This window comes from Acomys russatus, chromosome 14 (genome assembly GCF_903995435.1).
Source record: "Acomys russatus chromosome 14, mAcoRus1.1, whole genome shotgun sequence".
Lineage (NCBI taxonomy): Eukaryota > Metazoa > Chordata > Mammalia > Rodentia > Muridae > Acomys > Acomys russatus.
The window spans coordinates 25,017,232-25,035,043 of NC_067150.1; the positions used below are offsets into that span (position 1 = coordinate 25,017,232).

General features: G+C 43.9%; 1 protein-coding gene across 1 annotated transcript in view; it reads left to right on the plus strand.

Moving 5' to 3' along the window:
• Prdm10 (PR/SET domain 10) overlaps nucleotides 1-17,812 on the plus strand; it is a 107,829-nt gene that overhangs the window by 20,682 nt on the left and 69,335 nt on the right. Inside the window, exon 2 of the mRNA XM_051156119.1 lies at nucleotides 15,651-15,847. Within this exon, the coding sequence (XP_051012076.1) occupies nucleotides 15,779-15,847 (69 nt within the window). The 5' untranslated portion in view covers nucleotides 15,651-15,778. The remainder of the gene's footprint in view (nucleotides 1-15,650; nucleotides 15,848-17,812) is intronic.

A 17,812-nucleotide genomic window follows, 5' to 3' on the forward strand; every position in this document is an offset into this window, starting at 1 on the left:
GGGACTAGAGGCGTGTACCACCACAAGGCCTGGCTTTTATTTTTCAATAAAAATGGGAGATTCTAGTGCATATTTTCTGATGTGAATATTCCCATAAGGAAAGAAAATATTAGTGCAGAAGAGACAAAGAAGAAGTCTCCAGGGCCCAAGAAAGCTGGGCTCTGGAGACACCTGGGTGTGTGGCTAGTCTTTGGTTAGGCCAGGATGTTTCCTTCATTGTCATTGGAGGTTAATGAGTGCGTGGGCACGCAGAGGGAGTATCTCCTCAAAAGGGTCTGCTTCCCAGTGATATGTGACACATCACCAGCTGAGAGTTGAGATGGGAGCAAATCTGAGCAAAAAGGAGAGAAGTGCTCCATTTTAGAAGTGGGAGCTTGGGAACTGGGAGGATGGCTCAGTGGGGGAAGTGCCTGAGGACCTCAGTTCAGGACAGCAGCATGTACCTGTAACCCAGAGCTGGGGAGAACAGAGACACAGGTGGATCCCTGAATGTCACTGCCAGCCTGTCCAGCCAACCCCTGTGCTCCAGGTTCGGTGGAGAGACCCTGTCTCAAGAGTCAGATAAATTGGAGAGTGATGGGGGAAGACGGCAGGCAGAGCGAGAGCCCAGACATGACACAGAGGCAGCCCAGGCTCCAGCCAGCTTAGTGCTCATTGCACATGACCATCTTGTCACAGAAAAAGTCCAGGGCCCCAGGAAAGGCTCAGGTGTAGAGCGAAGGCTTATCATTGCTGAGGCAGAGCTTGATCCCCAGCACTAAACACAAAGTGAGACCAGTCAGTACCAAATAAAGGATTTCCTCTTGAATGGGTAAGGCATGAAATTGATGGGCGTTTTACAGGAAGGCTGTCTAAGATTAGACTTTGAAATTCAACTCAGTAAAAATGTCTAATTACTGCATTGTTTTGGCTGCCGCAGGACTGTTTACAGTGCAGTGCCATCACCAGCTGTGCAGAAACAGAGGTCTGCTCAGCCTTAGCTGTCACTGTCTAGTCCTTCCTAAGCATCCCAGCACTTAGCTGATAGCGGCAGGAGGACCAGGAACTCAGGGTCATTCTCTGCCACACACTGAGTCTGAGGTCAGCTTGAGCTACACGAGACCTTGTCATAAAACAAACAAAAAAATCAGACTGAACACTATTAAAAAGAATTCAAGGCTGACATGGTGTCACACACCTCTAACCTTAGCAATCAGGGGGCAGAAGCAGGAGGATAGTTCAAGGGCAGCCTGGACTACATAGTGAGACCTGTTTCCAAAATAAAAACCAAGCAGACAAGAAAGGAAAACATCCAGAAAGTGCCTAAAGCTGTAAAGAGATTAAGCAATAGTTTCTGTGGAGCTAGGGAAGTAGTTTGGTGGGAACCCTGGCACCAGACCCTGGGCCCAAGCCCATTCCTGAAGAACAGAAATAGAAGTGGACTGGGATGGGGAGACAGCCTAGTCAGTTAGCTACCTGCTGCACAAGCCGGAGAGCCCGATGCTGATCTCTAGCGCCACATAAAAGCAGGGCACGGTACACATGCCTGTAATACAAGCGGCTGGGGTGGACACCAGAGGGTTCTGGGGCCTCCTCCCCAGCTACCCTAGTTGAATTGATAAGCACCAGGTTCAGTGAGAGACCCTGTTTCAAAATAATAAGGTGGAGAACAATGAGACAGTTCCCAGGTTTGACTGCTGGCCTACACACACACACACACACACACACACACACACACACACACACACACACACACACACACACACACACACACACTCCTGTACAGACATGAATGAATGAGTATGGCTAGTATTTTATCTAAGTTTTTTTTTTTTTTTTTTTAAAAGACCAGGCTGGCCCTAAACTCACAGAGATTTGCCTGTCCTTGCTTCCCAAGTGCTAATCCATGCACTATTGTGCCTGGCTTTATTTTGAAATAAATTTATTTATTTATTTATTTATTTGTTTGTTGTGTAGCCTTGGCTGTCCTACACTCACTTTGTAGATCAGGCTGGCCTCCAACTCACAGCGATCCACCTGCCTCTGCCTCCCAAGTGCTGGGATCAAAGGTGTGCGCCACCATGCCCAGCCCCAGAATTTTTTTTTTTCCAGTTTTTTGAGACACGGTCTCTCTATGTTAGCCTTGGCTGTCCTCGACTCACTTTGTAGACCAGGCTGTCCTTGAACCCACAGCGATCCACCTGCCTCTCCCTCCCTGGTGCTGGTATTAAAGGCATGCGCCACTACACTCGGTTCCCAGAATCTTTTCTAATTCACTATTTTACTTTAAAAATATATTCACAAAGCTGGGATCAGCCTGTAAAGAGATTTAATAAATAAATGGAAAAAAGGGGGAAATATAGCCACATATATGTTTGTTTTTAGAACATTTTCATCACCTCAAAGAAGCATTTACCCCTTACCCCCGCCCACCCTTTTCTAACTCATGCCTGTAGCAATCACTTATCTACATTTTGTCTGGATAGATTTGCCAGTTCTGGACTTTAAAGACATAATAAGTGGTCTTTTGGAATTAGCTTTGTTCACTTACTGTAGTTTTTATTTTCTTCTTTTTCTTTTTGTTTTGAGACAGTTTCTCTCTCTCTGTCTGTCCATAATTTTTTTCTGGCCTTGATCTCAGAATGCAAGCACTGCTGGGCGCTAGGATTAAAGGCGTGTGCCACCATGTCCTGCTTATCATGATTTCAAAGGCTCAGCCTCGCAGCATCTCTCACCGCATTATTCCCTGTGGGGATTTGATGTGTTTATCCCTTTGATACTGTGTGTATGTGTGTGTTGGGTTGAAGACTGAACATAGGACCTTGTACATGTAAGTTCCTGCTGTACCACTGAGCTATCCTCACCTCTTAAATACCTTTTTATGTTTTTTTGCCCATCTGTAAATATCTGAGAAAAATGTTAACTGAGATCCTTTGTTATTATGTCACAACTATTTATTTTTAATTATGTGTGTATGAGAGTTATCATCCAGGTTAGAGGCTTTGGACCCCCCTGGAGCTGGAGTTATAGGTACTTGTAAGCCAGTTGACGTAAGAGCTGGAAACAGAACTCAGGCCCTTTATAAAAGCAATATCTTAACTGCTGAGGCCGTTTGTCCAGTCCTGTCTTGTTATTTGCTTCGTCTTCTTCTTCTTCTTCCTTTTTTTTTTTTTTTTGGTGGTTGTTATTTCTCCAAACAGGATTTCTCTGTGTAGTCCAGGCTGTTCTGGAACTCATTCTGTAGAACAGGCTGTCCTAGAACTCAGAGATCCACCTGCCTCTGCTTCCCGAGTGCTGGGATTAAAGGCGTGCATCACCATTGCCTAGCTAATTTTCTTATTAGATATATGATTTTCAAATATTTCCTTCCTTTGTCTGGTATGTGGAAAATTATGCATGTGGAAAACTGTCACTTCATTTCCGAGTTAAGATATTTTTAATGGTAGGGTACAGTGGGCACAGTGGCACACACCTTTAATTCCAGCACTCGGGAAGCAGAGGCAGGCGGATCTCTGTGAGTTCAAGGCCAGCCTGATTGTACAAAGCAAGTCCAGGACAGCTCTGGAGAGGGGATGCTTAGGAAAGCAAGTGCAGCTTCCGGCACCTGCTTTCTCACTGTGGGGCTGCTGAAGCCTACAGAGCTTCAGGGAATGTCGCCAGGCTGGGGAAGGCCGCAGTTAGAGTGGAAGGGCATGGCAGGAAGTCCAAACACAGGTGACAGGAGGAATGGCATGTTGGCTAGTCTCAGGTCACTGGACTCAGAAGCTGAGGTCCACGGTCCCTCAAGTACACTCTGACATTGCTTCTTCTACACTGGAAGGGCTGGCCCGCAGTGGGCCCATCTGGACAACAGACCAGCCATAAAACAGCTCAGACCTTGAGGTACCATGCCACTAGCCTGCCAGGGGACAGAGGGCCTGGAATAAAGGCAGTGAGAGGGTGCCTGTCTGCTCCACCAGCACCGTGAATTTGTCCTGACTCACATGCTCTGGTTAGGTTGCTGTGCTGCACACACACACACACATACACACACTGTGCTGCTGCTGCTTTGAGCCTATTTAGCAGCTCCTGAATGCAGAACAGAGGCCCCTGACAGCTTTCTCTTTGAAATTGTGTTCACATCTTAACAGCCAAGCAGCTGGTCTTAATGAACAGGCAAAGGCAGACATCAAGGTTTGTCATCCTTAGAACTCACACGGAGCCCTTTTGAACTCCCAAGATTTTCATGTACGCCTGACAGACCCAGACCCCCAACAAGTCTCATCACCTGGGCTTTTCTTTTCTTTGAGTGAATGGTAGGGATTCCTTTGAAGGACTTGATGGAGCCCTACTGTCTCATGAGCAGACTGTCATATGGGATGGGAGGAGTCGCCTTTGGATTTGGTACATGAAAAGTTCTTATTTGAACTAGAAGGAGAAATCCCACACTCCCTGGGTTAACAGGAAAGATTTGCTTGCTTCCTCCTTTGAGGCACGAAGAAAGAAATGCCCTAACTCCACCTGGAAAACAGGATCGTTCTTAGAAGAAAAGCCTTCATCGATGGTCTGAGAAATTTTTTGTGCACAAGGAAAACAAGGAGCTATTGCCCTGCAAGAAGGGCTTGAAGGACTCTGCGTGGAGAGAGAGTGAGCGCCTGGCTCGCTGCTGACCGTGTCTGGCTGACGTCACATCTGCCTGCCCCTGCTTCTCTTCTCCGTTTCCCAATCTGTGTTCACTCTTAAATAATAGTTCAGCTCTCTTGCGGTTACATAAAGATAGCCGAAAGTTGATGGTCAGAAAATCAACAGGAACATTTTTTCCCCTTTCATTTTAAGATTTTATTGCATGGAGCTGGAGAGATGGCTCAGTGATTAAGGGCACTGACTGCTGTTTCAGAGGACTCCAGTTCAAATCCCAGAACCCACATGGCAGCTCACAACTGTCTGTAACTCCAGGATCGGACACTCTCACATAGACACACACACAGGCAAAACACTAATGCACATAAAATAAAGGTAAATGCAGTGCATGTATATGCAGTGCCTACAGAAGCTAAAAAAAGGTGTAAAATCTCCTGGAATTGCAAGTTGTAGGTGGTTGTGAGCCGCTATGTGGATTCTGGGAGCCAAACCCAGGTCCTCTGCAAGTGCAACAAGTGCCCTTAATCACGAAGCCATTTCTCCAGCCTGGTAAACAGACTTTCTTTCCTCCAAGACCTTAATCTCTATTTTGTTTTTATTTTGTGCATATGTGCACCAGCATGAGTTACGTGCACCATATGTGTGCAGTCTCCTGTGGAGGCCAGCAGAGGTCTCATCTCCCAAACTGGAGCTATAAGTAGTTGTGCGTTGCCACATAGGTGTAGGATATCTGCAGGAGCAACAGATAGCCCCAAGGAGTTTCTTTAGGATGCATTATACAACCATTTTAGAGTTGAAACTGTTCGCTCTCATAAAATCAAATGGCTGCTTAACTCCAAAATTGATCTACCTTCCCTTACTCACCAGTGTCTGGCTGCTTTTCTGAATGCTCATCCCCAACCAACAGCATAAAACTTTATTTCTGATGGATTTTGTTGATTTTACAATTGGAGCGCTCATTTTTAGCTTCAGTGTTGACATTTATAGCCGTTGTTAAATGTGCTGGCAGTAAATACATGTAACAGCCCTTAATGTCGTGTTCTTACTCATTTTAACTTTAGCCCTCCCTGATTATACAGATTTTCCAAGCTGGACTGTGGCAGCACACACCTTTAATCCCAGCACTTTAATCCCAGGCAGAGCCAGACAGATCTCTGGGTTCAAGGCCAGCCTGGTCTGCAGAGGGAGTTCCAGGACAGCCAGGGCTACACAGAGAAACCCTCTCTTGGAAAAGAAAAAAGAAAAAAGAAAAAAAAAAGAAAGAAAGAAAAGAAAAGAAAAAGAAAACTTTCAAGCTTATAAAGACCTAAGTAAAGGAAAGAAAGAAAGAATTTTATTTAAGGCATAGTCTCTGTTCTTCCTGCAGTATGGGGACCAAACCCTCTCTATCCTAGTATTCTCTCTCTAAGCAATAGTCCCCAACCTTCCCCTGCCTTTTATTTGTTCTTGAGACAGAGTTTCTGTTATATTCCTGCCCGTCCTGTAACTTGTTCTGCAGACAAGGCTGGCCTTGAACTCATAGATATTTGCCTGTGTCTGCCTTCTGAATCCTTTCTGGTGGCATTAAAGGTGTTGAGTCACCTTCTTTTTCTTACTGTATTCTGCAGTTAGAAAACTATTTAACCATATTTCCTCCTACTCCGATTCTAGCTTTCCAGTAGCTCATTAGTTGGAGTCAGAATGGGTGGTGATGGACATCGTATTGCACAGCAACAGAGACTAGGCTATCAATGCAAACAGTTAGTAGACGTGATAACCTCTTTCTCCAGAGCCACAGCAAGAGTAGACCTTGTCAGCTGTTGAGGTGAAGGGCAGATGAAGCCACACTCCCAGGCACTTGGAAAACCTTCGTGGGCAGGAAGGCATGGTTTTTGGTTATGTACATGTGGCTGTTCATTTCTGCCTTACAACAACAGTTCCAGCAGTTTGTTGCAATTATTTTCAAAACTTAGAAACTATACTGTCTTTGTTAGGGTTCTATTGCTATGATAAAACACTGTGATCAAAAGAAACTGGGAAGGAAATGATTTACTTCACTTTAAAGCTTGTAGTCTATCATCCAGGGAAGTTAGGGCAGGACCTAGAGGCAGGAACTGAAACAGAGGCCATGGAAGAGTTCTGTTATTGACTTGCGGGTTTGTTTGTTTGTTTGCTTGTTTTGTTTTGATTTTTTGAGACAGGGTTTCTCTGTGCCCAGCTTCAACCTGTTTTCTTACACACTTCAGGACCACCAGCCCAAGGGTCCTCCCGCATCAACCACCAATCAAGAAAATGCACCACAGGCTCGCCTAGAGGCCAGTCTGGAGGAGATATTTTCTCAGTTTAGGTTTCCTTTTCCAGAACAATGCTAGCTCATGTCAAGCAGCTTATGACATGAAACTAGCCAGCACATATGTGAAGATCAAGTAGGCTTGTATATTTCATTGCAAGAATAAGGAAGGTGTAGTGACATTTGTATTATTTGCCTGTTGTATTTCTGCTCTGGTTTCCTTTTACCAGTTAGAACTAAACTTAGTACATTTTCTTTCTTCAGTTCTAAAGTTATTTGTCCCAGGAATCAGAAATGTGAGAGCTTTAACTCACATTCCAAATGTGAGCAGAAGAAAAGCTCTTTATTTTCATTGCACTTGTTGTCAACTTTAATGTAGCGCTTCATTCGTACTCAAAGGGTTGTCTCCGGCTGCCTGGCTTGTTACTGTATTATATGTTTATGAACCTATTATACATTTCCTGAACCTGAGATAGTGAACTGAGTTGCTCAGTGTGAGCCCCTTGGATGCTGTGTGAGAGGAATTTGAGTTATCACTGAACCCATTCCCCCTGGCCACTCACACAGGGCTCTGTCCCCAGGAAAGGCTTACATTTGGTAGGAGCTTCTACTTCTCTAGCTCAAAAGCTAGAGAATTTATGAAATAAGAAACCAGGTGAAGGTAGGAGTATGAGAGCGGGCTGTTAACCAAGGCTCCAGCAGCATGGCCTGTGCTGCCTAGACACAGAGAGCCAGACAGGAGCATCCTTTGTAGCCCCCTGCTGTGACCTTCTGCTTCCTCTTCCTAAAAGAAAGCCTTAGAGGCAGGCACCTTGGGTAACTGCAGTGTTTTCTGAGACTAGTTCTCATTGAGTTTCCCATGGCACCAGCTGTGCTGCAAATACAACTCAAGAGATAAGGAGCACAGCTGAGATGAAACTTGTAGACTGCAGTGACGTTGGCTGCCCCTGCTACCGATCTTATAGCCAGCCTGCTGCCTAAACAGCAGTTTGGATGCCAAGGATTTCAGAAGGATAGTGTTGGCCACAGTTCAAGACCTGAGCCCAGGAGACTGCAATGGTAGCAAGTGAACAATGCCAATTTGGCTGGGTGGAGAAAGGGTTGGGAGGCAGGGTTGTTCTTGAATGCGCCAGCTCTTGTCTCTTGATGACATGTGAAAAAAGAGACCAGTGACATCCCATCTCCACCATGAAGAAATGGGACATTGATTATTACTAGTTATCTATGAATACTTTTTATTTCAGCTTTTTATTATGGAAAACCATGTAAAAAAACACAACCATTTGCTTTTTGTTTGTTTTGTTATTTTTGGTTTTTCAAGACAGGGTTTCTCTGTGTGTCCTTGGCTGTCCTGGACTCGCTTTATAGACCAGGCTGGCCTCGAACTCAGAGCACTGTTTGCCTCTTCCTCCCAGGTGCTGGGATTACAGGCATGCACCACTACCATGTCCAGCTCATGTAACCATTTGTAAATGCTTTAACGACTGAGTCCTTTCCCTAGCCTGCCTGTCCCTAGATAAGATATCATTATCTTTTATTATTTTTCAATGTGTATTTATTTTGTTTCATGTGTACTAGTGTTTTACCTGCATGTGTGTATGTACATGACATACATGATTGGTGTTCAGGGAGGCTAAAAGATGGCATCGGATCCCCTGGAACTGGAGATACAGATGGTTATGAGCCACTGTGGGGCGCTGGGAGTAGAACCTAGGTTCCCTGCTAGTGCAATAAGTGCTCTTAACCACTGAGGCATCTCTCTATCACCACCATCTTTACTTTTAAAAAATGATTAAGTTTTAAAAAATTATTTCTGTGTGTGTGTGTGTGCGCGCATGCGCGCGCGCTCGCTCCATGACATATTCCTTGTAGTCAGAAGACAGCTGATTGAGTTGATGGTCTCTTACCTTTAAGTAGGTTTCAAGGATGGAACTCGTGTTGAACTCTTGCTTTTCAAATGGTTAAACAATTATATATATATATATATATATATGGAAATGGTAATATTTCATGATATTCTGTTATCAGAGCATAATTAAAAACCATGGACATGGAATTTCTTTTTTCTTTTGAGGAAGGGTCTCATGTAGCCTATGCTTACTGTATAGTGAAGGATGATCTTAAACCTCTGATCCTCCTGCCTCTGCCTTCCAAGTGCTGTGAGTGCAGGCACGTACCACATGAAGTGCTAGGAACTGACTTAGGGCCTTGTGTGTGTGAGACAAGCACTCTGCTAAGTGAGAGGCATCCTCAGTCCTGGAATTTCTTAAATACTGAAGCAAGTTCTGTTATTTTATATGACAGAGTTAGGTTTCTTGGAGCTAGGAGCTTCTGACCTCTCAGAAGGTTCTGGAGTAGTGGCATTAGCTAAAAATGGCACAGTGATGGTTGAATGAGATAACGGATGCTGACGGATGGGGCAGTGGGTAAGTGACAGGATGGGAACTCAAAAATGACTGAGAAGAGGGGCTGAACACTCCAGAAATGTATTTGATCCACAGTCTCAACCTCATTGCTAAAGGTTACTGCTATTGTTTTCCTAGAAACAGACTGTCCCGTGTCTTTCCTCTTCTGTACACTAAGCTGTAATCCCTTCCCCAGCCACTCCCAAGCCCTGCTTGATGTAGTTGCAGATGCTTAGCCTCATGTACCGGTTCTTGATCCAGTAAGATTTAACAAAGACTCTTGAGTTTGGAAGGATTGCCCTGCTCCTTCTGGTGTTTGCTTTCTTCCTAACATCTTCTACATTTCTTCTCCTCTAGGCAGTGAGCTCAGAGCACCTCTGGGTTAGACATCCTTCCTCTGTCCCCACTCTGTACAGTAGGAATTTTTTTTTTTTTTTTGGTTTTTCGAGACAGGGTTTCTCTGTGTAGCCTTGGCCATCCTGGACTCACTTTGTAGACCAGGCTGGCCTCGAACTCACAGCGATCCGCCTGCCTCTGCCTCCCGAGTGCTGGGATTAAAGGCATGCGCCGCCACGCCCGGCTTCAGTAGGATATTTTTAAACTACTCAACAAAAATCACCCAAGTCCTTCCTCATGTCTGCAGTTAAAACATGATCTTTGACTTTAAGGAACAGAGAGGGTTAAGATAAGCAGGAGGAGACTGTAACACAATTGAGTAACTTTTTAAAAACGGTTGCATCTTGTGTAGCAAACATTATGCTAAAGCACTTTTCACCCATTGTTTTATGTCATCCATCTCTCAGTAACCATATGACCACCATTTTACAGAGAGGAAAGAGAAAGAGGGGGTTTGAGATTTGCTCAAGGTTACTTTGTTGCTGTTAAAACCCAGGCGGGAGCCCACACCGTCTGCTTGCTTCTTCCAGCTGAGGCTGTCCCAAGTCCTTGCTAGAGCTCCTGTGCTCTATGCCTCAGGTACGCTCACAGCACTAAGTGCAGGGTAGGTGAGCGTCAGTGTGGGAAGTTCAGAAACTAACAGTGATCTCACTGCACACAGCCACGTCAACTGCTTCAGTATCTTCTTGGAGAAGAGATTATGGAGTACTAGCCTCCACAGTCCCAGTAGCTGTCCAAAGTCAATGCATCACGTCACAGTAGAAGATCAGAGAACACCTAAATGGCCACACGTGGTGGAGCACGTCTTTACCAGTACTCACTTGACTGTGACCATTGATGTGTGCGATGTTTAGATATGCACTTACTTGTAGTGAGAGTTTTGATGTCGTAAAAGCCCAGTTATGTTATATAAACATTTTTTGTTTTAATCCCAGGCGTGGGATATGGGGCTGCTTGAGATTGTCCATAGCAGCAGCGGACTATTTGAGTCTCTGGCAGGGGTCTGATTCTTTTTTCTCTTTTTCTTTTTAAAAATGACTTATTTATTTTTATTTTATTTACATTGGCGTTTTGCCAGCATGCATATCTATATGAGAGTATCAGATTCCCCTGGAACTGGAGTTACACACAGCTGTGAGCTGCCATGTGGGTACTGAGAATTGAACTTGGTCCTTTGGAAGAGCAGCTAGTGCTCTTAATTTCTGAGTCATCTCTTCAGCCCTTGTGATTCTGCCAGCTGAAGATAGTTTAATTCTGGGGACCCTAGACAGGGTATAAAAAGACCAGAGGCCAAAGAGAGGGGATGCAGCTCTTCTTCCTGCTGCTTCCTGCTGCTGCTGCTTCCTGCTCCTGCTGCTTCCTGCTGCTGCTGCTTCCTGCTGCTGCTGGTGGTTTGTCAAGTGTTCGAGAAGCAAGGGAAGTTGGGGATATCTTGAGGAGATGAAGATTGGGCTTGCCCCAAAGAACTCAACACCCCTAATCAGCAGGAAGTAGTCTAAAAAGATCTCAACATCCCCTCTCCTTATTAACCTTCTGTCTTTCCTACCTGGTATTGGGGTATTGTAAGGGACTGCATGGTAGATATAAGAACCCATATAAAATGGATTAAAAAATACACCTACACTTACTTGTGGAGGCTAGAGGACAACCTTGGGTGTCAATCTTCAGAAACTGAATACCCACCCCAGTCTTTCACTAGCCTAGAACTTAACAGCTGCGACACCTGGCTTTTTATATAGTTTCTGGGGATTGAACTCAGATTCTGGTGTTTACAAGGCAAGTACTTTATGGACTGAGCTATTTCATAGGTCCCAAAACCTAGGCATTTATCAGCATAAGGATGGTTGAATAAATTACAATATATTCATACAAAGAAATTATGCAGCTGGAATTAAAAAAGTGAAGAAACTGTATATGGGTGGAATGGTGCACAAAATAGGTTGTTGTATAGAACAAACAGGGCGGAAGAGGTGTTACTTCATAAGGAATCAGTAATTCATTTGTTTGCAGTTGGAGAGATAGAACATGTATATGCATTTATCTGTACGTGAATAAAATGCCTTTGGAAGGGAAAACAAGAAACTGATTCTAAGCCAGGCATGGTAGCACACGCCTTTAATCTTATCGCTTAGGGAGGCAGGGACAGGCGGGTCTCTGTGGGTTCAAGGCCATCCTGGCCTACAAAGGGAGTCCAAGAAAGCCAACGCTACACAGAGAAACCCTGTCTTGAACAATCAAACAAATAAAACCCAAATAACTAACAAACAAACAAAAAACTGATTCTAGGAATTGTTCCTGAAGAGTGGCTAAGAGATTTGAGGAGGGTGATTGCCCACTGCCTCTACTTGTACTCTTTCAATTTTTAGCTAATTGCAACCTCAAAGAAAAATCAGAGAAACTGAAGACTGTTCTGTGTGGTTCAAAAGTGGTCAGGCCACCAAAGACCAGCAACAGGAAGCTGTTGGATTGAAGTGGGCAGAGGGACATGACAGTGAGCACACACAGTGAAAAATGTTTGACACCAGATTGGATCATAGCCAGGGAGAAAAGTGTTCCTTTGGCTGTTAAGGACAGTAGATTCGACAGCTGATATAATATTAGGCAGGTCTGTGAGTAAAGTAGAATTGCTGTTTCAGTCTCATGTGTGTGGTTTTGATTATGGTCCTGTACCTCTGAGAGGGTTCTCAGTTTTAGGGCCTAGTTACTTATGAATCTGGTGGTAAGTAGATGCTGGCACACCAGTAACTCCAGTCACTCATGAGGCCAATACTAGATGAGCACAGGAGCCCAGGAGTTTGAAACTAGGTGTAATTTTTTTTTTTTTTTTTTTTTAAAGACAGGGTTTCTCTCTTTAACAGCCCTGGCTGTCCTAAAACTCACTTTGTAGATCAGGCTGGCCTTGAATTTACAGAAATCTGCCTTCCTCTTAAAGGTATGTGCCACCACCACCCAGCTTAGTCTAGTAATTTAGCAAGACCCTATATAAAAAAAAAAGAAGAAGAAAGGAAAGAAAAGGGAAAAAAAAAAGGCAAAGAAACAGTGTTTCTAGCTTATTCTGAATTGGTTGAGGTGAAAAAAGAAAAGAAAGAAAAATGTGACTGGAGAGATGGTGCAGTGGAAAAGCTCTTGCCGTGGAAACATGAAGACTGGAGTGTGGATCCACAAAGCCCAGTAGAAGCCAGGCATAGGTGGTGGCTTCCTGCGTGCTCAGCATGTGGGAACTAGATGGGGTCTTCAGGGCAAGCTGGCTAGCCAGAATCGCTGAGCTATGTGTTCAGTGAAAGACCTTGCAGTAAGTACCGTGGAGTGATTAAGCAAGACAGGTCAACCTTGGGCCTCCATACACATGTGCATACAAGTATACCCCCACACATGCAAGCCTGTTGTGGTGGTTTGAATGACAATGTCTCCCAGAGGCTCTGTTGTAACCTGTTTAAAAGTAGCTCCTCTGTTGACACCTGCTTTTGTCTTTAGCATAACAGAAACCATTTTGTTCTTAAGTCTCCATTTTGATTAGAAGATGAAATTAAGTTCAGGTTCTCAGCCTCTACCTGTCTGGAGCTTGAATAGCCTTTTACTTACAATTCAATACTTGTTGGACATTCTGCTTGAAGTAATGATATATGTTCTACTTAAACAAAACCACATTAATGCCCTGCTATGTTCCTTTCTCCCAGAACAGTGGGGAACTGCAAAGTCCCGAAGCCTATATCCTAGCCAATCAGCTTAAAATGCTTTGTCTAGCTTCCTGGATCCGAGGTTCTCAGAACAAAATCGATTCTTCTTGTGTTTAACTGGTCAAAATTATGTACTGCCGCCCTCCTTTTGCTTCCCACCTGGTTACATGTTTGCTACCTGGTTACAGGTTTTCTTATAAAAGGCCTACCTTAGAAACTGGCCAGTGTCACAGTTAGGCTCCTGAGTCCTTTCTGTGGCCTGGGTTGCAGTCAGCCTTATCTTGGGGTGTGTGTGTTCACTCAATGAACCATCAACATCTCACGAAGATTGGGGTGTGAGTGGTTTGTGTGGCGATTCTTGTACTACAACAGGCTCCTTGTGTGAACACTTGATCCCCAGTTGGTACAACTACTTGGGGAGGTTTAGGATGCTATTTAGAGGGGGACTTTGTTGCCATTTGACCACTTTCATTCCTCTCCCATCTTTGTGCTTATGGTTCAAGATGTGAGCTCTTGGCATTCTGCTCTGGCTACCATGCCTGCCTGCTGCCTGTTTCTTGCCATTATGGATCCTAATCTTCTGGAACTGAAAGCCCAAAAACCCCTTGGTCATGGTGTTTATCACAACAGAAAGTAGCTAATCTATTTGTAATTATATACTAATATGTAATACACATCTACCACATGCAGGAAAATAAAGTAAACATGGTAAATAGTGTTATTTGAAGAATCTCAGTGTAGATTTTTGACATATTTGTTTCTTGCAATAACAACCTTTCCAGTACAGATTTAAAAAACAGGATATTTCCATTTCTTTAGAAAATTCCCCCATGCCCTTTTACATTCTACTGTTCAACCATGTTTCAGGTACCATTGAGTATGGTGGGGGCAGTGTAGGGCAGGGGTGAGGAAGGCAGGAATAAGGCTGTTCACAGGCTTTGATGAGGTGGCTGCTATGTGGTTTGTCCATGCAGTTCCCAAGTTCAGGTTAGGTACTGACGGGGAATTATGGCGTCCTTCATCGGGCTTTATTTTAGCTTAGAGGTTGGAGTGTGTGTGGTCCAGGAACACACCTCTCAGCATAATTTTTATTGATAATGGAGAAAGCTCTGGTGGATGTTGGCCAGCAGTCTTTCCTGCCTGCTGTAATAGAGGTGGATCAGGAATGGTGAGTCTCATGTGGTTTGCAGGATGCCAGTTTCATCCTTCTCATCCAAAGGGAAGATCATCACCTTCAGAATCTGTTTAGTGGGCTGAGGGATGGAGTAGTGGTTAAGATCACTCGCTGTTCTTGTAAAGGGCCTCAGTTTGGTTCCCTGCACCTACAGGGTGGCTCACAACTATCTGTAGCTCCAGTTTTAGGGAATGTGATGGCCTGTATTGACTTCCTTAGGCACTAGTCACACGTGTAGTATACATACATACAGGCAAAACAGTTATACACATAAATAAGTAAATCCTTTTTAAAATAAGTTTTAAAGCCTGTAGTGGTGTATGCCTTTAATCCCAGCTCTTGGGAGGCAGAGAGCAGATGGATCTCTGAGTTCGAGGACAGCCAGTGCTACACAGAGAACTCTTATCTTGAACCCTTTCCCCTCAGATAATAAAAATAATATTTAAGAGTCTTATTTTAGAAAGTAGACTTTCAAAATGTACTTTTGAAATGTAGGTTTCAAAATGTAGACTTGAGTGTATTGATGTCTAGAAAGGCTTTGACTGCTCACTGTTCACTCCTGTACTGACCTGATGGAAGGGACGACAAGGTTTGTATTATAAGCTGGGAAATTCAGTTTATTTCATCAGCTATTTCTTTCTTGTTTTGTCATTTTTATTTTTCTGCTTTTCATTTTTAGTAGAAGTGGTAGTGGTGTATGAGGTCATGTCTACCAGGAAAAATTCTGGTCTAGCTGGGCAGTGGTGGTGCACACCTTTAATTCCAGCACTTGGGAGACAGAGGAACATAGATCTCTCTGAGTTTGAGCCTAGCCTGGTCTACAGAGCGATCAGATTGGGCATAAGCCTATAATATTATAGGAAAATAATTTTTCTCAAAATAAAATTGCTTTCAATACTTTTAATTGTTCTATATGTTGTGCCCATGTGTATACACATACATACATCTAATGATTGTCCAAGATATAGCAGGTATGTGGTATATTATTTCCACAAATAATAAATTATTTTTACCCTTTGCTAAGATGTGCTACATTTTAACAAAAACTTTTCTCCTCTTTGTGGTTGAAACTAATTTATTAAAATATAGTCGTCTACTTAAACCTTGGCCCCTTTCCTGTCTTTTGTCAGGTGTCCTGCAGAGACCTTCCTGCCATCCATGAGCACATGTTTTCAGGACATACAAGACAGATGAGTGTCCTCTGTCCTGGGCTGCTGCTGTAGGTGGCTCAGACTTGGAGCTGTCCAACGAGGAGAAGATGGATTCCAAAGATGAAAGCTCCCATGTGTGGCCAACATCTGCGGACCATGAACAGAATACTGCACAGGTAAAGGACGGTCTCTTCCAGCTCTCTGTTGGCGGCACTCTTTTAGTTGGGTGGCTGCTGACAGCTAAAGAAATGCCAGTGTCTGTCTGTAGTGAGAGTGACTGGGCGGGAGCAGGCGAGAGAACATGCTCAGAAGCTGGGATGTGTTAACTTTGGCTTTATTGACCGCTTTCCTGTGAGGTAAAGCTCATTGGCCCTGCAGGCTTCACCTCTGCACTGTGCTAGTAGGAGTGCTTTACTGCTCTCCCTTGTCTGTGCTATTGATCCTGAAAGCCCCAAGCCATTGATGGCCTCTTTCACATTAGCCCCTGGAGGGTTTCAGTTCCCATGAGTTACGGTGCCTAAGGAGTGTTTTATAACGTGAGTGACCCATCTTCTCTTTTAAGACGGGTCTTGGCTGGCCTAGAACCCTCCATATAGTCTAGACTGGCCTTGAACTCATAGAGATTTGCCTGTTTCTGCCTCCAAAGTGATGATGTGAGGCAAGCTAGGCCCATAACCTCAGTTTTAAACAGTAAAATAAACAAAAGGTTTTGGTCCAATTTTTCACTAAATTGTAAACCATAGTACCATTGTCAAAATCAGAAAATCAACCTTGAAATATTTAAATGTGCAAATATTACCTAATAATCAACTCTAATAAGTAACAATGATTATATAATATGACGTAAAGGTTGCAGTCTAAAATTTAGAGAAAAGTGATTCTAGAGATACTTTCAGTAGAATAATTGAGAACTGCTTTTCTCCTGGAAACTGTTTTGAGGACTACTTTCATTAATTTATATATTGTGTTTACCCAAAAGCAAGAGAAAAGGTGAGGAATCCTGGCACATGCCCACTGGGTAGGCCGAGGCAGTTGGTCTCTGTGAGTTTAAGGACAGCTTGGTCTACTTAGTGAGTTCCAAACCAGGGCTACATAGTAAGACCGTGTGTGAGAAAGTAGATGGGGGGGGGGGGTGAGGGGGGAAGGAGGAAGAGGGAGGGAGGAAGGGGAGAGAGAGGTGCTTTTGTGAGGTTGTGTATGTGATCAGAGTCCCTGTCTGTGGGGAGCTGAGGTCAGGATCTGCCACTACGTTTTTAATTTCCAGTCTTTTCTGCTCCTAAGTTTTGCAAACTCTTATTTATAGACTCTGAGTAAGGAAAGCCAAGTGGAAAAGCTTAGCTTTCTTATTTTCTGAGGAAAATGTCTCTCCCCCATTTTAAAGCTTTGGTATAAATGAGAAAGTTGAAAATTGTAATATAAATCTGAGGTCACAAGATTACCGTAGAGCAGTGGGAGCTGTGCAGACATGCTGTAAGCCCAATGTCCCCATGTGTGTGCTTTATCTTCAGGCGTAAATTAAACGTACATAGAAGACAGCCTAATCACTTAGCAGGAAATCTGTTGTATTCTTGTGGTGCTCAGTTACACTTGGCCTCTAGCATTCTTTCTGGGCATTAAGTTAGTTTATGTGTCATCTGTGAAATCCGTTATTTCCCACTGGAGAAAACTGCCATAGAAGCATTAGGGCCTGTGGCAAGTCACTAAGAGTAAGGATGCCAACCAGCAGTGTGAGCACATCAATTATTTCTCCCCCAGATGTGTGCTTTGGCTATCCACCTGTAGACTTTCTGAATCAGGCATGAGGCAAATGCCGTGCTGGGGCCTCCACAGAGTTAGTCTTCCATACTGACCACCCAGAGAGGACTTTATACAACTCAGTTCTTTTAGTTCTCTAGATCTTAGGGCACAGAAGAACCCTTCCCTGGGGACAGCTGAACTGCTTGACCAGAACCACTTAAAAGTACTTCATCAAGGTTTTCTGCTTCTTTATTTAGCTAGCAAGGAGGCGGTCCAGCACATCCATTGACTCTGTGACATTTCCTGATGTCTCCTGCAGTATGTCCTTCACATATGAAATAGCGTGTAGGACTGGAGGTGACATTATTTTAATATGTCTGCTGAAAAGCAGCATTCATTATAAA